The sequence below is a fragment of the Falco peregrinus genome, chromosome 1, assembly GCF_023634155.1.
Source record: "Falco peregrinus isolate bFalPer1 chromosome 1, bFalPer1.pri, whole genome shotgun sequence".
NCBI classification, from domain to species: Eukaryota; Metazoa; Chordata; class Aves; order Falconiformes; family Falconidae; genus Falco; species Falco peregrinus.
Window position 1 is genome coordinate 35,420,390 of NC_073721.1, and position 21,846 is coordinate 35,442,235.

The 21,846-nt window shown below is 43.7% G+C and overlaps 1 protein-coding gene across 2 annotated transcripts in view; it reads right to left on the reverse strand.

Moving 5' to 3' along the window:
• Positions 1-7,954: 7,954 nt before the first annotated feature.
• ABLIM1 (actin binding LIM protein 1) overlaps positions 7,955-21,846 on the reverse strand; it is a 143,586-nt gene continuing 129,694 nt past the window's right edge. The window contains exons 19-23 of one of the 2 annotated variants that reach the window (XM_027789243.2): positions 21,727-21,787; positions 20,767-20,774; positions 19,438-19,512; positions 16,414-16,494; positions 7,955-15,075 (exon numbers count right to left, since the gene is read on the reverse strand). In XM_027789243.2, coding sequence (XP_027645044.1) covers positions 14,962-15,075; positions 16,414-16,494; positions 19,438-19,512; positions 20,767-20,774; positions 21,727-21,787 — 339 coding nt within the window. In that variant the 3' untranslated portion in view covers positions 7,955-14,961. Of the gene's footprint in view, positions 15,076-16,413; positions 16,495-17,804; positions 20,775-21,726; positions 21,788-21,846 lie in introns of those variants that run through there. The other variant, XM_055797763.1, reaches the window with a different exon arrangement.

Below are 21,846 nucleotides of genomic sequence, written 5' to 3' on the forward strand. Positions count from 1 at the left end.
AGAGCCTGTTCAGTGACACAATTAGGACTTTATGTAGGCCTCTCTCAATTATTTGTAGCTGACAAAATATCACACAAAGGCTGTTTCACACTGCAGGCCAGGTGCCCAGAAATGGGGTTTTTTGGAAGAGGGGGGAGCAACTGGGAGAGTCGCCCAGGGGCACAGGCCACGAGGGTTGCCACCGGCTAAGTGCGTCACCTCGTGCGCCAGTGGCAGGAGCAAAGAGTGTCCTGCAACGCCTGAGGCCCCTGTACATTCACGTTGTCATCTGCCCATCCCCAGGGAGCAGACCTGCAGCCACAGCAGACAATGTGGGGTGGGAGGTGACTGTGCAAGTGCACATGGTCCATCTTGGACCACAACTTTCTGGCCCTCCCCACAGACAGACACAGTAAGGTAATGTGTGGGTTCCTGCTACAGGAAGAGGTTTCTACTGATGGGTGTTGTCAGTACTGAAGCTGTATCAAGAGATCTCATCCAGGAGCCTGTTCAGTGTGTTTTGCCTCCTCCTGGCTTCTCACTGGCCACCCACCAACAGTGGCAGTGGTAGTATTGTTGTTGTGACACTTGGTTCTTACCACAAAGCTACTGCAGTTCAACCACCAAGGATGGTTCCTTGAAATAACCTGCCCATGTCTGCACACAGAGCTTGCACCTTCCGTTGCTTCAGCGCTGCAACGTAAGGAGGTGACTGACCCATGGAGAGGAGTGGTGGTGAGCTGGTGAGCAGTAACAGCTTCAGTACCTCCCAGGAGACCTGCAGAAGATCTTACCAAACCTTCAGGTTTTAAGTGTCTTTAGTTTGTTTTGGTTTACTTTATTCCACAGTGAGCTCATCTAACTAAAGGCATTTTAATTCAGGCTGAAAACACCCAGGGCAGGCAGTGATTAATAAATTTAGTTTAGTTAATTTTGGGTGAACTTTCCTGGGTGTCTCCTTGAGGAGAAGAGTACGTCAAATTCTGGGACCTGTGGAGGGGTTAAATTCTGCTTTGGTGGAACAGTGGTGGGGCAAGGCCAAACCTGTGGGAGCAGACACAGACTGCTAGGAGTCTGCCAGGCAAAAAGATCAAGCACGGTAATGGGCATGTTTTTCTGTACTGACAGTTTGATTGAGGAAAGAAAGACGAGGTAAGGGGATCAGGGTCTGCAGAGAATGGAGAATCGCAGGAATGTCCCTCATTAAGGGAGGTGGCTCCAGTGGCGAAAGCAGACCAGGGGCACCAGCAACTGGCAGAGATCCTTTGGGATCATCTCTGGGGACACGTTTTCCTGAAGGCTCATTCCTGACTCCAGTCTTCAATGAATGGTTTACAATTTCCTTTGCAGACTCGGGTGGCTCAGTGGTGTGGTCACCATGGGGATGGGGCACCCGGCAGAGCCCTTACAGTGCCTGCAGCTGTGGTAGCTCAGGGTACTCATCCACTACCGCCTCCGTAGGGTCTCCCCAGCCTCAGCGGGACTGGGAATGGCCAGGGCTGCCCGGCAGGACAGCAACAGCTGTGACCAGCTTACATGTTTACAGACTTGCACTGCTCGAGGTGTTTGCAAGTTATTTAAAAACATGTTGCCACCGAATGGTAATGCCTTCCCTCACCCCTTCCCTTATGTCAGCGCTGGCGGCAGGCTGGCTACATGTCGTGGCTGACGGGTTTGCTGACACGACTAAAAGCTTCTCGCTTTTTCCTCCCAGGGTCAGTTTTTCAGCTAGCTTTCCCCCCCGATCAGATGGGTGATCTGCCTGCCCTGGTGGTAACTCCATTGTAGCCAGAACTGGCAGAACGCAGGAAAATTCTCCAGAGGGTCCTCTGCTGGGACCGCTCCTGAGGGAGAAAAAGCACAAACATACTTTTCAGGAAGCTGAACAATTAGTTAGTTATGGAAAAAACCCAAACCTTGAGTGCCAAGAGTTTGGAGCAACGTTGGAGCATTGAAGCTGGTGTGCTCAGGGTTGCTTAAGCACCATGGCAGTCCATTTAGTAGATCCAATATTTATTGGCCTCAGCAGAAGTTTATTTTCAATTACCTACTATTGTTTCACAAACCTGGCCAGTAAGAGGATTAATTATTTTTTTTTTCTTTCCCCCCCCCCCCGGAAGGGGGGCAGGTAGAGGGAACAGCAAAAGCCAAAACCATAAAAATAAACCACACCCTTTCAAATGTTTGAAAATATCAAACACTGGCTTTCCTCCTCCCACAATATCTGTGCTCTTAAATGCATCATTGCGAGGGGAATTATTCATGTAGTCACATCAATAAATCTTACTTAAGTCCTTCATATTACAGTCCTCATCCATCTAGCTGGGGCTTCTCTGTAAACGATAATTAGGGTAAGAGCCAACTGAGACACCACAGTTTGCTCCTGGCAGTCATTTAACATCCAGCATAGTATCAAGGCTGTAAAGTAGGCATTTCCATTTCTCAGCAGCAGTTCGTTCGTTGTAAAACCTGTTTCGATTATTAGCTTGTCTCCCGTTTCACAGCAAACACATTCACGTAAAGACCTTAAAACATTTGTCAATGAATTCCTTGAATGGTCTCAGCTGCATTTTGTTTTCTCTGCAATATCTAGCCTAAATCCGGAAGAATCAGCCAAGGAGGAGCACTGTTTCCTTCGGGCAGCCCTTCTGAGCTAGTCCTGAAGACGGGTTGGTTCTGCCATCAACTCTTCTCTCCAATACATGGCGCTGTGGGAGCTGGGATAGCCCAAATAATGGGAAACAGAAAATGGATCTACTCCCAAGTGTGGAGATCCCCAGCAGCAGTCAGCCTCCAGCTCCTGCCACGCCTGACTTGCTTTTTGATGTTTCTTCATTGGGTTGCCCAGGGACGCTCTACTAATTTACATCCAGCCCCTTGGCCCCAGCTGGCCATACTGTTGCCAGCTATGAAGATTGGAAATTTCACTAAGAAAGGCTTTACTCTGTAGAGACCATCTTCTCCAGACTTATGTCCAAACAATATTGCCACAGTTTTTAGCAAAGACATTATAATATCCACCAAGGCAAGCGTGCCTGGCAGAGGCTCTCTCCCACCTTCTGCCCTGAAGGCTCACCTAGCACAGGCTGTACGTCTCCCAGGGCTCAACCCACCACCCTAATGCCCTTCTTCAGGACATCGCTCCTGCAGCCTGAGCAGGGATGGAGAGTCTCTAGCTTAGCAGAACTCCTTGCAGAGACAATAATGCAAGGACAATGCAAAATCTTCAGAGCTCTTTACAGTTAACTATCCAGCGTGAGCCTCAGCCCTCTGGCCCACAGACCCTGCCTGCATTGTGCCTCCTTGACCAGTCTATCAAGGCAGGTGGCAGAAGCAGGCAAAAGGTTCTGCCCACACTCACTGATGCATTGTTCAATTAAAAGCCTTAATGGGGCTTAACCTGCCTTGCAGACTGGATTGATCCATGGGACATGTTGGCAATCTCTCGCAAAAACAGACCACAAAGGGTATGAGGGAAACCTGAAGCCTAGAGAATTTCAGTGACTCGCCCAAGTTCAGAAAGGTGAAATCATTGAACTTGCATCTCCTGACCTGCTGTCTAGACACAAGACAATGAGGAATACCTAAAGGGGAAAAAAACCCGCATCGGATGAAATACCATGTTTCATCCCCTTGCACCTGGGCACAGTCCTGGAGTGAGTGGAACAGTCGTGACACAGGATAACATGCCAGTATGGTGGCTCTCCAGGCAGGGCCAGTCTGCACCTGGCTTACTCTTCCAGCAGAACAGCCATCTCCTCCAGAGGATACACGATGAAGGTGGGTTTTAGTCCACCTCCTTGTCTTCCCTCTTTCATTCTGGGGTGACAGCTGAAACACTCCTGACTTTGCAAAAGCATCCGACTCCAGCAGTGTGAACCTTCAAGTTCTTGGAAACGATTATACCTTTCTTGACTGACTACTTAGCCATAGAAGATGCGACGGTATGGCTGGAATTGAAGGAAGTAAGGTAGTGCCAGCACCTGCCCTCTCTGCCATGGCCTTGAGACAGTGATTTCATGACACAAGGTGTGCAATATCCCTAGCAGTCTGATGTGTTCTGCTCTAACTCTTTCTTTAGACCCTGTTGTCCACTTGTGCCCACCCCATTTTTCATGCCAGCACAACTGCTTTGTGAGGCCACTGCTTAAAGCAAAGCAGGGAGCTGACTCCATTTGAAAAGGAAAAAAAAACCAACAACCAACAGACCCAACTCTATGCGACAAAATAAAAAGTAAAAGATGCTTTTTTTAAGCAGGATCAGTTCCCGAATGTCACTGAGAGCAACGCCACAAGCAGTCATGCTGACATATCCGATGGCAGGAAAAAGCTGTGGGGGCGTGGGAATACCTTAAGCTCACTGAACAGCCACCCAGTGCTTTGTCTTCTGAAATCCCAGCCTGAGGAGAGACTGTGCTGTGTCATTTTCCTGCTCCCCCTTTCTTCCTCCCCCCCCCCCCCAACCGCTGGGCCCCCATCATACCATGACTACATCCAGTCCGGGATGTACATTTTAATCTGCAGTGTGTATATAAAAGAGAGCTGGAAACAGTGGCTGTCTGAGACCCACCTGACCTTTGGACGTACAGCAAACTTCCTGCTCCAGTCCTGCCGGCTCTTTAATCTCCCAGTCCTTAAAAAATAAAAGTGAGCCTATGTGAAAAAATGCTTTGTAATGGGAAATCCTGGAACAACTTTTCTCTCTCGCCCTCTGACTGAGCCATAGAAAACAGTAAGTATCTCTCCCAAGAGTCCTTTTTTTTTACAATAGAAAAATGGCAGGCAAAACTGAAGTTGCATTTCCCAGCCTCAGACTCAGCAGCAGACAGGCACAAAAGCTACAGATAAATAAAACAGCAAGGGGGAAAAAAACCCCCACTCTTGTTCATTCAGAGTTTGGGGAGATTTTTGGTGGAGAACAAGCTGCTTTTGGTGGGGAGCAAGTCACACTTGGGAACTGGGATTCTCTTTTTGCAGGAGGAAGTGGTCTCGAGCTATATACTTGACAGCAAATTAGCATTGACATTTGACTTGTTTTGATCTAAGCTATTTACAGTGGTATTATCTGTGTATTTTTGACATGCTGTGAAGATTCCCATTGCCAGATGCCTTGGGATGGCTGTAGGATGCAGTGCATTCCACAGTCATTACTCAGGGGTCATAAACCTCACATTATTCGTGAGGAGGAGGGGAGCAGGGCAAAATGGTCTAACGATTAAAAATAAAACCAAAAAAACCTTGGATTTTCACTAGGCTTGTACATTTAACTGGAGGGAAATTAAAAATGCACTTAGACTGGCTGGCGCTGTCACACCGTGGGGCTGATGACTGGAACAGACCCTTGTGAATTTGCTCTATGCATAGACGCGCATCCACAGCGATGATATTCCCAACTGCTTCGGGCTGGGGAAGGCTGCAACGAAGCAACTGCTCCATTACACTGCTGGGTCAGAGATCCTCGGCTGGGGGATGGCTGCTTAGGACCTCCAGAGCTTGGGGTGGCAGGACAGGTCCTAGGCTGGCCCTACACAGTAACTGTTGCTGAGCTGAGACTCAGGCAGTGGATTTTCAACCGATAATTCAAAAGAGAGCCTTTGGGTTGGGTTTTTTCCTCGCTTTCTATGGCTAGGAAACTTTCAAGAAAATTTCCAAGGCCAAATCATAGACCTACACTAGTGGGTTTTCAAGCAGATACCCCATGCACTGATCTTCCTCGCTCCCTGACTGTGTGGAGATGTCCAGGGAGGCTAGCAGGAGGTGCCCAGGGAGCACCTAACATGGAAGTGCTTGGGGGCTGCAGGCTGGCGGGTGGTGACTGGGGTCCTGCCCCGTAGAGAGTGAGGAAACATCTCCCTGGCGTCTGGTTGTCCAGGGGAAGGGGAAATAAGCAGTGCAGAACTTTTTTGAAGAAAGGTCTCACTTAGACTCTATGAAGAGGTCTCTCTTAGACTCTATGTTTGCCTTTCAGATGAAAGGGCAGACGTTTAAAAACATCCCTGTGTCTTCCTAACTCTTCTCTTGACTCATGTTTGCCCAGCACTACCCACCAGTAACCTGCACAGCACCGTGTGCTATCAGCCCAGGTTTGCTCACAAGTTTCTCAGTGCCGGTGCTAAAAAGAAGAGCAGAGAGAAGGAGTTGTTATGGCCTCATTCATACCAGGTCTGACCGCTCTGAGGGCTGCGAAGTGGCTGGGCAGGAAACGTCTCTAAACATGGAGGAAACAGAGAAATGAGGGATACTGGAACACATGTGCCAATCTGCTGAAGTCCATGGACCTACATGCCTGTTGAAAATTTGCTCATTAAACGTTCAAAGCAATGGTCATCTCCACCTTGTACCTGCAAATCATCTGGTTCAGGATTAGGTCTCTTCCAGCTACGTGCTGCAGTAATACAGACAGCAAAAACCTGTGTTTAAATACTCCACTGAAGCGGTGCTTCTGCCCTTCATCAACTCATATTTCCAGCAGTTGCAATAAATTAATCTGATTTTCTGATTTTGCTTTGATTTTTGCCCCACCTACAGCAGAAATCCAATCTCTGGGGTAAGCCATCCAAAGAAAGGAAGCATCTAACTGCCACCAGGTCGCTTTGCTGGATTTGTCCACAGCAATTTCTCTTGTACAAGTTCCAGCACACATACAACACAACAAAAATCTAGGCATATCTTGGGATGTGAATGGGGTGGATTGCTAAAGGCCAACTTCACACTGGTGTTGAATTCCCCACCTCTTGCTCTCCAAGCAGGAACCTGAGCCCCCACCTCATCCGAGACTCAGTCCTCAAATATATTCAGCACATTGAAGTAAAACCCCAGGGAAACCTCTACCTTTGCTGTGAGAGGGAACCTGTGTAGAGCATCAAGGCAGGGCAAGGGCAGGAATGAGTCTGAGAGGGCTGAGGGGTAGAAGAGAAGATGGAGAACGTGTTCTGTAGGGCACAGACTTTGATGCTGCCGGGGTTTTCTGTAGGCTCAAGGACGCCGTGCAGGATGTGTGCTGCATTGTGCCTGCCCCTGAACAGAGGGCTACAGCTCAGATGATCAATGGCCTGAAGCAAGATTCTTTCCCACCCGCTTTGAGGGTTTTTTTAGGATTGATCCCCAAGTGGCTTCACTTCAAATAGTAACACCACCATACCCCGCCTCCCCCTCAGCAAACAAGCCCAGAGGCCAATCTTAATGAGGCTCCAGCTCTGGTTGCTCCAGGTCCCATAACTGCAGGAGGCTCAAATTAATTCAGTGATGATGTTTGGCAGGTCCTCTAGAGAGCTGTATGAGTGGTTTCTTTTCCAGGGGATATCTACATGCAATAATGAGTGAAGTCCCTTGACATGTCTTTCTTCTGAAGTACTGACAGGGATTGCTGAGGCTTCCTCTGAGGTGCAGTGTGCTTAATACTGCTGCTATTATGGTCTGCTGGAGACCTGGGCGTTCAGCACATTCATAGGTGTTTTATAGCCCTATCTCTTTGAATGGCATCCTCCCCTACTTACTATACCCAGACTGACGCCGGGCAAGTTTAAACTCTGTGTAATTAAGCCAACACCTAATTTTAAGTACTAAGACATGTAAACATCTTTTCCAGTCAGGTACTAAAATTTTACCTGAACTTGTACAGATAAAGAAAGGAAATCATTTAGCCTGTGAACCCACCAACAGCATGACCTAGCCGACCTCACCGATATCTTGGGTTCTTTTAAACCACACATTAACCACACAAAATTAACACTCCTATGTGGTTTGTACGAATATCTATTTCTAGGGGTTAGTTACAGGAAGCCTCATGTTCATTTTCAAACCTTCTGCCATACACTGAAGCCGTGTAACTGTCATCTGTCTCGCTCTGCTCGTTCATATCTCACCTCCCTCTCTTTTTTGAGAGCACATCCTGTTTTGTAAGAGGACTTCGATATAACTCTGCAAAATGAAAAAAAATCAACCCCAGATAAATGAGGCAACATGAATCCAGCAATTAAGAATAAAGCTCCAAACTTTATTCGTTGACTTGAGTACAACAGTGATGCAGATTACAGTGGCACAGGGGTGCAATATGTGCTGTTTGCGGTATGACAGTGGAAACACTAATTGTACAGAACAGCAATCCAGCTCAACTTTTCATTATGCATACAAGCAGACTTACTGTATGGACAAGACATTGATTCACTTTTACAGAGACTCAGAAAGAGAGCTGTCTCACAGATGAATGGAAAAACAGGGACACCTCCCCGAAACGCTGGTTTGTAACATGTGGAGGGAGAAGAGGAAAATAAAATAATAAAAAAACCCTATTGCCAAAATCTACTGATTTAAAGGAACATATACCTTTGAAAAATTAGTATCAGTTTCCAAAGCTTAAAAAAAAGCCCCCAGCTGTAAGGCCCCCTTACAGGAAGAGTTGTCAGCAATGACCAAGCTGCACTGCTTGGATAGGACTGATCTGGTAATGACATAAAGAGCTTGTTGCTGCGGGCGTGCACAGCGGTCAGAGACTCTCCTGGTTTAGCCAGCCGAGAAAAAGCGTGCTCCAAAGCGTGCGGATGTGAGAGGCTCCGCTGATATCAGTGGTTTTGCATCTGGGGGTGTGGGGGGGGAAGTGCATTCTGAAAGTGTTTAGCCATAAAAGCCCAGGCAAGTGTCCAGTGGGACCTGTCAAAGCGCCTAAGGGAGCTAGAGACTCGGCCTGGTAAGGCACCGCTGGAATTCCCATCGCTGCTTCTGCTGCTTGAAATGCCTCATCTCCTAATGCCTCGGAGCAAGGTCCTGTGGACCTCAGCTTTGCAAGTCCTGGGAGAAACACTTGTATTAACTGCGGTGATCCTGACAAAACAGGTCACTGTTTGCCTTCCGTCATCTCTTCTTGCCTCCAAAGACAGACTGCAATGCATGTGGAAGTATTACCTCTTCACACAGACAAGCATTTTTTAGCAAATCATTAGCAGAAATCTATTTCCTTGTTACAAGCCCTTTGGGCAACAAATAATTTATTTTGCATACAGGCAAACAACATTAATGGCCAATTACCTTCTCACTTCCTGCACTGATGCTTACATTAAAATTAATACTTCTTATTCTTTCCCTGCCAAAATGCGGGCGTCGCATAGCTCCTGCCAGCAGAATTGTCTGATTAAAAACTCTGTATCTTTGCATTGCGATAGATTTTTTTTTCTTATTTTATTAAGCACATAAAGGTGTGTGGGAGAAATCACAAGGCAAAACTCACCAGCCAGAGCAGCACTGCAACCCGCAGCGACAGGGGTGTTTCTACACCAAGAGAAAGGCGCGTTGTACTGCTATCACAGTGCTCAGTAGCTCGCGCTAACTCTTCATTACATAGCAATGGGGTAAAACCATAACACATACTGTCAAGACCAGCCCTTGCTGGTCTGCCCTGAAGACTATGCTGGAGTCCAGCAGGTGTCTTGACAGGGCCAAAAAGTTTGGTGGGGCATGAACTGGGCCATGACCTGGGGCTAATTGAATGGGGAAGGGAGCTGTGGGGTCCAGCCCTAAGCGTGTCTCTGGCATGGAAAGATGAGTGGCATTTCACACTAGGACAGATGAGTTGATATTCTTGTTTCCTGCACTTGTTTCCACACTGACTGGTATATCACACCGCCATAGGTGACTTCCAGGATGTGGACATCCTCCTCCACAAATGCCTTCCGAAGGAAAGCAGTGAATCATGGAGTGGGGGAAAGGCTGGTTTCCATTTAGCCTGCTCTACGAGGCTATGGCCCAAATATGCCAAGATCTCCTCCTAAGTCAGCATGAGCCAAGGTAAGTCATTTCAAGATGAGTTTAGAGCATGTTCATATTTTTACCATTTGGTAAAAAAAAATTGGTTAATTTTTCTGTCACTTGTTTTAACACTTTATAGCATTAATTTCAGTGTAGATGCTTGTAAGCTATGGACTCTGGACTCCAAACTTGACTCTCCCACCCAATTTGAAATAGGTACTACAGGCTCATGCCCGTGTTTTCTTCTAGGTCTGCTAAACACCACACTGGCAAACCCTGGAGAAATCAAGCTTATGCCAGCTCTCCTTCTTCCCAGAACGTAATCCTTCTCCATCCATCGATTTACCCGACCAGGAAAAACATGGCTGGTGGAAAGGGATTTCACTTCAAATGTATCAAATTCAAAATGTATCTGATTTCAGCATAACAAACTTTTACAAAAGTGACTCCTAATGACCTCCCCTGAACAACAAGACATCTGAACTACAGGGCTGAGAAAGGACTTCCAAATTGCAACAGGGAAAGGGCAGCAAGCACTTCAGTGCTGGGCCCACAGACTTAGGGCTATTGGACTTTGCAAGGAGAGATGACATCTGTCTTGACAGAAGTAAAAGCACTGCTAGAGCCACAGAGCTATCTTTTCCCACATGCAGCTATTAAGAAACTTCCTGTTCCCCTAGTCTAACCTCTTGCAGCACAGTGCAGCTACGTCCACAAAGCATCACAAACCATATTTCATGAAAGGCTACTAACCAAAATGAAAACAAATATATCTCTGAGATGCCTCTAAAATGTCTGAAATGAAACCAGCATGACATTGGTGTAATTAAGAAAAAAAAAAAAAGAAAGAAAAAAGAAAAAAAAAAAAAGGAAGAAATTCTGCGAGCAAACTTCACAAGAACTGACTTGCAGTTGTACAGAAAGTTTAGCAGGTTTTGGATAGGACACTGGCAGAGTTGAGATGCTACCTACGTTCAGCTTCCTGAACTGAGGCCACAGTAGATCACATCGCTTCATTGAGAAATAGTGGACAGTTTAGTAATTTCCAGATCTGCTCTTCAAGTTGGCTTAATTCTACTACCATCAGAGACTATGAACAACATACTTATTTCAACATATCTGTTTCAACTTCTGACTCACAGTAGGCTGAACCTTATGCTGTTAAGGCACATGTATAGAGGACATGGCCAGCTGTTCCCACTGTAACACGGAAACAGTTCTCTACTTGTTCATATGGAAGTTATCAGACCAGTATCTGCAGAGGTCACCAAACCCAGTAATCAGATCTCTGGATTCCGCGTTACTATGAAGACTACTGCACAGGGTATTACCCCTTCCACCTAAGCACTGCCAGGGCTGGGTGCTGGAAACCTTCACATATACCCAGGGAGGCCTTTTCTATGGTATCACTTGTGGCCAGCCTGGCACTTCCCTGATTTGAGAGACTGACCCTTTCACCTTTTGCACACTCAGTACACCACAGGTATCCACGAGCCCTGCAGATACAAGCATGTATGGAAGTGACAAACTTCGTAACTTAATGACCACTATGTATTCACCACTACGCACTATTTGGAAATTCCATGTTAACTACTCACATAGTACCTCAACTCCAAATGGGGAGTATGCATGCTACATGTGCACCTGTGTTTGAGAACCTGCATGTGTACATAATGCCATTTCGCACATTACGTGTGGTTACTCTGTAATGTTTCGACAGGTCCTTGCTCTTACATCACTCCTAAAGCAGAAAGGGGGAGATAAAACAAAAGCAATCAGTTTTCAGTGCTTTTGTCAATGACATTCTGTTGACAGTACCGAGTTTGATGGGACTTTATCAGAAGCTCAAATGCTTTGCAGGAGACAGAAGAATGCAAGCATGCACTTAAAGCATATTAATAGAATCACAGAATGGTTTGGGTTGGAAGGGACCTTTAACAACTCCTGACATGTCTCAAGGGAATACCGAAGAGGGAAATTAAAAAGAAGTGCCCAAGAAAACGCTACTCAATTGATACTAGGAAAATGATTCATTGCTTACAAAGAAAATTCTCCCAGGAGGTACATTTCGGTTTTTATTAGGTGGGAAGACCAGATGAAAAAACAGAAATGTTGCAGTGACAACTAACAGCCCACTACAGAAAACACCCCCACCCCCTCCGCTCCCTGTGGCTGGCTACAGCGTGGTTGCAATATCTTGGGGTCTGTCTATATGTAAATAGCTGCGATAGTTAAGGGGAATTAACTACAGGCATGAAGTTGCAGCTCAGAAAACCCTTCACGTTCTCAATCAGAAATAAAGCAGTAATTAGTCTAGTGAAGAGGGCTGTGAGCTGAGCGACTATACTCCACAGCAGTGAGATATGAGCCAGCAGTGGCCCAAAAATCCAGTTAGAGATTTATTGTTTCAGCAGCATCTAAGCTGGCTCCTCTTCATTCCTTCCCAAGCTGCAATTGCACTTTAAAATTCTCAGCTGATGAGGCAGATACAAATTACCCTGTCATTCTTCACAGGCTAGGAGGCTGGGCTCTTTTTTAAAAAGAAAAAAACAAACTTTTTTTTTTTTTTTTTTTTTGTGAGAGGAGGCAAAACAACCTGGCTTAGTCGTTTCTGAAATGACTGGATAAAGTATTCATATATTGTGTGAGAAGTTCAATAGTAATCTAGAGATGGGGACAGAGAAATGCAGACTGGCAGCTCATATCCTTGAGACAGCAGGTCTTCAGATCAAAAAGGTTTATTATCAAGGTGACTTGGGCTAAAAGACCTGCAATGCCTACTGTGTTGGGAAGGCAGCAGCACAGTATTGTCTGTAGGATGTGGGCTGGCAAAATTTAGAGAATTTTAATACTTCAAATGCATTAAACCTCAAATGTCCATCTCAAAGTTAAGCCACACCTTGCAGGTGACAAACACTAAGTTTCTGAGACTCCAGCCTTCACAAAGCCTGTGACTGTAAAACACTGCTATTCTTTTGTCGTATGGATTTGGTTTCAGCAGTCACTCAAAAACACATCTCAAACTGTCAGTGCCCCTAACATTCCCATTTCCTTCTCAGCATTCCTCAAACCCCTTTCAGATGCTTGTTCTAAAAAAATGAAGTAAAACATGTTGAACTGATCCATGCTGCACTCTCAGTAATATCCAGGAGAGCTTGCTCACAATTGCACATGTCACAGTGTTCACTGAGGACTTCTTTCCAGTGGGGACTGTGATGCCAGATCTACACGGCAGCATATTCTCCAGCTTGTCCCCCAGACTTTAGCTCTAGGGACACGGAGCAGGTGCTGACCCCTTGTATCTGTCTCTCACATACTGAATCTTCAACTCAGATTTTATCAAAGGAACCACAGTGATCTGTTGCAACAGGATTTCCTAAACCAGCAAAGAAGAAGCAGGATTCGGGCTGTCCTGCACAGGTCATGGTGAAATGCCATTTGGTGATAGGCAGAACTCAACACGGTGATAATGAATCTCACAACTACATGGGACTGTTTCCCCTTCCTGACTTCCAGATTTTAATACCAATGTCTCATATAACAGAAAATACAAAGGCTCTGATGTCTCCAGTGCCAAAAGTTTCTGCATTAAAACCGAAACCTTGATATTCTTTAACAGACACAGAACCTATGTAACCCTCTCCCGTATCAGGAGATGGGCTCATTAGTGCAGTATGCATTGGCGGTTAAGCACCAAGGAAGAGAAAAAGCTGACCTTGCAGCCACGATGCATTCATTCAATTACTTTGGTGCTCATGTCCTCCTCTGTATAGGACTTGCTCAGAAGCAGTTAAGGTACATACAGGCAGTTTTTTAAGCTGCAGCATATTGGAAGAAGACTGAAAGCAGTAAAGGAGTTTAATGCAGCTCAGGAACTGTCTTGCATGATTACTCTGTCTTCAAAAACCAAGTCAGGCACAAAGGGAAATAAAAATAACCAAGGCTGGAGCTTTGACACTTCAAAAGAGGAAAAAAGAAAAAGTCTGTGCCCTCTTTTCCAAGCACAAGTGAAAAACTACATTAACTAAAAAGAGTGCTTGGCCCCATGCACTGTGCCATACTGACAACAGCAACCGCAATTTAATCAAAAAGCCTCTATTGGCAGAGCATGGCACCTTGATGGTACCTTTTAATTCATAAACATTCCTCCCCAAGAGGGATGAATCTATGTGTTAGCTTGCAGAGAACCATATTCCCTGCTGATGTAAAATCCTACAACTCCACTGCAATCTGATGAGCTGTACTAGTAATTACTAGCAGGGAGTCTGTCCTGAAATCTCTGGGTGCAAACCAGGGCACACTTAGAGAAGCATTTTCTCACTCTGTCACTCCCACCCCCATCCACCCATCTCCCGGACTAAATGACAAGAAAACTGACTCTTCTCCATCATTCCCATTACTTAAGTGATCCTAAATTATTCAAAGGACTGGTTAAGCTCCAGCCTTATTCATTCAAGCAGAAAGTGTAGAAGAGGGAAGACTGACAACAGACACAGCAATCCACTTCCTATATCCTAGCAAATATGTACAAGTACAAGGAGTCCATTTCCCACAAATTCAACTGGTATGTACTGTGAGTGAGCAGACTGCCCACCTTTGCAGACTGTACCACACCAAGAAGATGACGTTTCAAAAGGGTGCCAATTAAGAAACAGTTGTGTGAAAGACTTAATGTGACCACGTAGATAACTTACAGAGGGCTTCTCCTTCACTACAGAGCATCTACCTTTCTCTCCACATATATACACATATATACACATACATACACACACAGAGATAGATGGATAGATATAAATACATGTGCGCACACACGCAAACACACATACATATATATATATATATTTTATATATATATATATATATTCTTTTCCAGTTCTTGAAGTGGTTACAACTACTTTAGTCTACAAGGCATCCTAAGGGCACTTCCTGGCTCTAGCAATAAAGTCCATCATATTGTGGAGAGAAGTAAAGGGAGTATCATTGAGGGAGAAGAACAGAGCAGTTCCCTATCTTGTATAATTTTATGTAACAGGGTGACACCTCTGAAACCTATCAGTGTTATTTCTGAGCCCAGATATTTTCTCCCTGTGTTTCAGGCAGGCAAATGTTCATCTTGTTCAGTTGCTGCATACAGAGGTGCCACTATGTGATTTTCCCTTTTTGGTGGATAAGTAGTTGCTTTCAAATAGTTTGGACTGTATGACACTATGCATCATTTTTTGTTGGTTTGTTTAAAGGAGATTAAAAGAGTCTTGCTTTTTTCTTCATGTCGTTGCGTCTCCAGAGAGGTAACTTGTCAAACTCCTGTATCGTCATGCCAAATATTTCTTGAAAAACTTCAGGTGCTAAGTGACGCTTTGGTTTTTTGGTGTTTGGTTGTTTTTGGTTGTTTTTTGGTTTTTTTTAAAGAAAAAAAAAGAGAAAAAAAAAAGGAGAGAAGACAATGGTCAGTCAAAGCCAAAGAGACACAACAGGAGAAAGGAGTGCCTTAGGGATATCATGTCACTGTTTAAGAGCTATTGCAGGAAATAATAATGCTTTGACAATACACGTAATCAAGTCCTCATGAGCGAGGGTGGCTCAATGAATCAATACAATTTTGCAATTTCCTAAGACTGAGAAGTTTACAGAGGAAATCAGGAGAACTATTTCAGTTGCTGAATAAGCAAGAGACAGAAAAATGATCTGTCTGAAGTCACCCAACAAGCAGAGACAGACCAGAGAACAAAACCAGCTCCTGCACGCCCGTCCCAGGCTTTAGCTAGTAACCTCTGCTTACATCTGGAAGTTCCAACAGACACTGGGTTTCAGGAGAGCTTTGCAGAAGGGCTGCAGGTTGACATGCTACATTCAAAGTTCTGAGAAGACAGACGTCTGGCCACACTAGCTGTCCAGCACATTTCTCTATGGCCAATGAAACATTTTTTGATGTGGTCTTGTGCACAAGTTACTTCTTGTTCAGCCATTTTAGAGCATACTGGAGGGGGGAAGTGTCTCCCTCTAGCACTAATGTAACACAGCATTGAACCGATGATCATGTATCTACTAGTATAAAAATGTGCATAAATGGTTACTTACCCAAATTTTCACAGCCCCTTACATTCATCTCCACAGAAAATTAACTACAAATGACTTAAACATCCCCAGCCTTCCACTGGGCTGCTTAAGTCTTTCTAATCCACAAAGCTGTAGACAATTTTTATTCGTTGGCAGAGATTTAAGTCCTCATATTTTTGGATATCAGCCAGTCTAACTAATTCATAAGACTCGTGGCTGAGTTAAAGAAAGTTAGACTTCTGATCCTCAAGGATGGCTGTCACGGACTTTTAGCTAAGAGATCCAAGATCAAACAAAGTATTGCTGCATTCCAAAATGGATCCTATGACCACAAAACACTCCAGAAGTTTTGGGCCTTTCACCAATTTACAAATATATAATTAATTGCTAGAAAACATAGGGGTGTTGGGAGAAGCTCAGTCCATGAGCAGGGAGACAGAGATGTGGGACTCCTGGCCCAGCACTGTTCATGGAGATGCAGCTGCTTCCTCCCACTGTCCGATTCCTCTTTCCCTGCTCAGTGCTGAGAAAAGTTACCAGTCTAACAAGGACCCACACTTCAGTGTTTGAGCTTCCAAGTGTGCAACAACAAACAACTTCAGCAGGAAAGAGCATTTAGGAACTTGCTTCTCTTACCTCAAGCCTGGTTCTGTCTACATCTTTTAGTATTTTATTTCGCCCTCTGTTGGTCACCATGAGCATTTCATATGGAAAAATCTGTTAACAACGTATAAAAGGGGGAAAAAGAGATGTATTTATATTCTAAAGCAGAAAGAACAAAATGTGTCTCATTTTCATAACCAAAAAAAACTTGTTTAGTATCAAACTGCCTCAGATTATAGAGCCACCATGTACTTGCCCACCCCACTGATTTTTATGGTGCATATAATACATCAGTTGGCTTTGGTCAGAGTCCTCTCTAGCCAATATACTTTCCATCCATCAATGTCTAAGTTTATTAAGGTAAATTTATTTGTCAATCATTGGTTTAAGTGATGGCTGGCAAAGTGTGGACAGCTCTAAGGACACACACTCAGTGGACTTCAAAAGATGAAACAGATGAAGGCACATAAAAAAAAGCAGCAAATTTGAATAAGCAAGATATTAATTTGTGGGGGCCACTGCATTCAACAGAAACCATCACATGATTTTCTTTGCCTTTTGGATAGTTAAAGAATTCAAGCAACTGCTCACTGTGCTTGCTGGCTGTGCCATACACACATGGATTAAAGGAGATACTTTTGTAGGCATATTTGTTTTATGCACCTTCATCTGCTTCAGAAGACTATGTGTCCAGCACATCTCCCATTAGCCTTTCCCTTGATTTCTCTTTACATTGCAAAGAACATCCAGAAGTTATACATATCAGTTATTGGCCAATAATCAATTCCTGAATGCATAAATGATTTTGCTTTTGTTTTATGCGTACAAGTTCTTTGAAGTAAAATGTTCGCTGTCAGTGGGTCTCAAATCAGTTTAATCCAATAGAAACAACGCTGCTTAGAAAGGATTTCAGAAAACCATGTGCCTTAAAATCAGTTTCTGGAATCATCCCTGCAAATAAAACCCTGTTTTAGGATTATTTTTTTTGGGGCAGACAGTTCCATAAATGCCTGGAATGACTCAGGAGAGCTCATGTTCTATCTAACAGAGCCTCTCTACAGCCCTTCTCATTGCGTATCTCTGCCAAGTAGGAAAACAGCATTCCCAGACTCCTTGTCCAACCCCTATTGAAGTCAATGAAGTTTTTCTGCAGACTTCAGTGGCAACTGGCTCAGCCTTTACTATTATTTATGGGTCTTTACCTGCCCACTAGGAACAGGAGCGAGACCACCAAAACTCTCCTGGAGAGATAGCTGAGCTATTCTCAAATGCTATTAATTAAATGATTTTAACATCAGAAGAAATTCAACCTAATCCACTTTTGTCAATTTTTGTGCAATTACTAGGCAATTAAGTTCATTCCATTGTTAGCAATTATCCCAATGAACTTTTCAGAAATACAATAAATAAGATTCAGGCAGCAATGAACACACCACTGAGTTTATTGTAAGTAATAATAATTTAAATAACGTGTGTTTACATACCAATTGTAAGATACGATTCTTAGGAGATTCTAACATTGTCACAATTGTACAATTAAGTCTATACATTGCTTATGTTTGATACTGGAAATGGCTACCTATACAGCATTATAGGAAACTAAAATGTAACTTTTCATATTTAAACAGGCAGAGTTTAAGTCAAGATCTACAATCCTAAGTACATTTTATATTTAGATATTCACAACAAGGCGTGTCTCTATCTGGGTTGGCAGGATGCACAAATTCTGTCCTTTCTGGAGAACCATTTGGTAAGATTTGCTCATTCTTAAATTTACTAATTTTCACTTTTCAGGTTTTTTACGCTGACTTTGAGTTGGTTTCTTTTACTTTATCAGGTTTAAGTTAGTGTTGGACCATTGGCATGAATAAAAAACCTGCCAATTTACACATGTTGAGGGTCTGGCATCATCTTTACAAACATCAACAGAAAGTGATCTATTACCTCATGAGAATTCCCATAAATTTTTTCACTAATAATACTGACAGAATTTGTTACCCAAAATAACATTCTAAATCACTGGGTGCATCAACAGCAGTGGTGGCTGTAAGAATTTCTATTGCACTGAAAAAGAACTTATTTGAAATAAAAAGGAGCGTGAATAAAAAGGAGTATCTCAGGAATTGGGGATGTCCCCAAAGTCTTATTTATATAATATATAAAACCACTTGTAAATATACATTGCACTGCGGTCTTAGCTTATATAACTTGGGTTATTGCCTTATACAGTTTGTCTGGAGGTGACTCGGAAGCACAAGTAGTAATCCGGTTTGAAAAACGAGCTCCTCGCTTAACTGCAGAAATGCTGATCCCTGTAACTTTGGCAAAATCACGATTTCTTGAAAGATTCACCAGCAACAGATAAAGTTAGAAGACTTAAAACACAGCCCTGGTTGAATCCTCTCTCTCTGTGTTCATTTTTGAATGAACAACTGTATCTCTAGACATAGCTGCCAAAGCATTTAAATTTATATCTTAAATTATATTCAGCTGATATCGCCTCTTTTCCCAAGAAATCTCCTGAATAATTTCTTATATGGGGAATTCAACATTACTGAATGGTGTCAGGCTAACAGTGCTGAGAGCTAAGGAACAGATCCAGACAGACGTGGGTATCTAACTTCAAATTTGAAACGCAGATCCATGTATTCATTAATTTTTAAATTAAGATGGCTTCAACAGTGTGTTGTGAGCCACAATAATCTGCATCACTTTTCCAACCTGTCAGACCTGAGAGACCTTCCCATCAAGTTCGGCTTTTTGGCTAGTGGAAGCTTGACAGAGACCTAGCTATTGGGCATCTTCAGTATCTCTGTTTTGTCTCTAGAAAAGCCTCCTTAACCCAAGGAGCACACCCGGGCTACCCTCAGCCTGCCCGAGTACTAAAGCCTGCAACAGGCAAAGTCCACAACAAAGGGAGAGGTTTGGCACATAAGGAGCAGGGACTGAGGTGAGGTAAAGAAAAACAAGGGAACTAAGACATTTCCCATATTTTATCTGAATTTCACAGTCAAATCTTCACTGTCTTGAAGGAAAGTGAATAACATCTGCACTTGCCTTTGGCTCCAACATGTTAGGCATAGATACTCCTCTGTCCATTCTCATTCCAGGGACATGACCATCCGGAAGGGACTGCATCAGATACAGGTATACATCAGACACACAGGTTACACACACAGAGGGTAAAGGCACTCAAGTAGTGGTGAAAACAAAGGAGAATTTGCCCTGAGACTTCCTTTGAGTCTTTATATTTAGTCTTATCATACAGATCATTGCCGTGGCTACCGCTTGCTACTTCCCTGAGGCACGCAGAGGGAACCTTTGATCCTCTCTACCACCCCAGCCTCCTGTCACTGCTAAGGCTGGCAGTAGCTCCCCACTGAACTTACCAACCTCACTTCCCAGGTGGATGCTGCAGACCCCAGGAGAGTGGTGGGCCCTTTCCCACCCCAGTGACTAAGTGGAAAAATCTGCAAAAGCATTAATTCAGATCCCACCCGCGAGCATACAAAGCACTCTTACACCTCCGGGCTTTCCTTCCTGTCACCGTATCAGCTGAGGGATTTATTTTTTTGTCTTCACAATTGGAAATTTTTAATATGACCACAAACAGGAATAGGGTAAAAAGGTGCTGTTTTGACACAGGTACTGTTTCTAAAGAAATAATATTTTGAGCACAATACATGGACAACTCCTCTCTCCTCCCATAATCTTACTCTCTTCTCCAATCATGATGGTTTTGATATACCATTAACAAAATTATCCAAGTAATTAACCCCTTTCTTAAATTCCCATTTCATATTGGGATTTTGCCGAGGAGCCAACCGGACTCAAGCCATTCTGGAAAAAAACCCTGCAGAGAGTATTTGGAGTAAAAGGATTTATATTTGCAAGCACACCTCTTACTCGCTCATCTGTGATGGCAGCACTGTAGAAAACTATTGATCAGCCACCTTGTCTGGAGAGCAAATTCCAGGGTAAAAACAAGGAATTCAAGGCTCCTGGTTTGGGAGAAAATTGCCTCCAGAAGAGACACTGTATGTCTCTGAGGTTGGTACTACAGAGGCTGGAAATAAATCCACCCTCAGCTGTCCAGAGGGAACTATTACAGATAACTCATATACCAACAGACAGTGGATTTTTACAGAGCAAGTCCCAGAACTGGTGCGAGATGTCTCAACCCAGTTCTGGGGAGGTAACAAGGAAGAATCTGAGGCTGTGCCTGTTTTTTGTTGATATGAATCTACATTGGTGATTATGCTTAAACATGCAAGAAAATCAAAGCTACTGTCTTAAGAAACCCTTCCCTGCAGCAGAAATTCAGACTTCAATAGGTAGATGCTTTTAGTTCTGTGGTCAGTTGATTGATGAAAACCCGTACTCTACCTGGAAATCTGAAAAGCAAAAGAGAAATCTCATCAGCTTTAGAGCGTGGAAGAACAGAAATCAGTCACAACCTACCAGATAATCCTTGTGTCTTCTAGTTTACCTTTTCTTTTCAAAATCCCACCCGATCCCCTAAGGCCAGCAACCTTCCTGCTTTCGGACTTTGTAAAGAGCCAAACACTTCAAATACTGCAGCCCTTTTCATTTCAAGCAGGTTTATCATTCAGGAAAAGCAAGTCACTTTGGAAATACTAAGAGACACAAAACCACAATCAAGTGAATAAAGAGCCAATTAAAATTCAAACGTATACAACAGGATTCACCTCACCTAACCTCTACCATCATGTAGCTGTCTAGATTCCCCCATAGACACAAGAATCAGCAGAAGATGCCTGATCATAGACAGTCAGGATCAATCTCACTTTGGAGATAAGCCTCTCTCTCAGCTCAAAGCATTTCAAAACATTACCTCTCAAAGTTTCAGAACTTTCAGAAATATTGTCAATTTTTATTAGGCAATGACTAATATCACATCTAGCTCAAAGTCATAATGAAAATCGTGAGCAGCAAGGGGGATTAGAAGGCACTATACTCCCTTCTTCACTGTGGCACGTTTTTCAGACTGTGCAGTGGATGGTAATTTTCCAAGAAATTGCTGGAACATAACTCAGTCATATCCCTTATAATATACACATTACCAGCTTTCCATTTGCACCAATGCTAAAGCAGTCCCTTGGCATAAACAAAGATCAGTTCCACATAGCAGATTTTGCAAAATAAACCCGAACTTTTAATAGGTATTTGCAGAGTTTATTGCTGAGTTCATGAGGGGAAGTTAAAATATACTGAACAAATACAAAGTAACCACATCCACAGCCTTAAAACAAAAGAGCAGAAATGATCAAGCATCATAACATGTTCAGTAGGGAAGTAGCATGTAAAAAGGCTCCTCAGCCTTACCTCTAACACCACCACTCACATCCCCGTAACTGCTGTACTGACCAAAATCTGTAGACACCGGCTGTAACAGAAAAATAGCGGCATGCACATGAATTCACAGTTCATGACTTTACAAGTAGT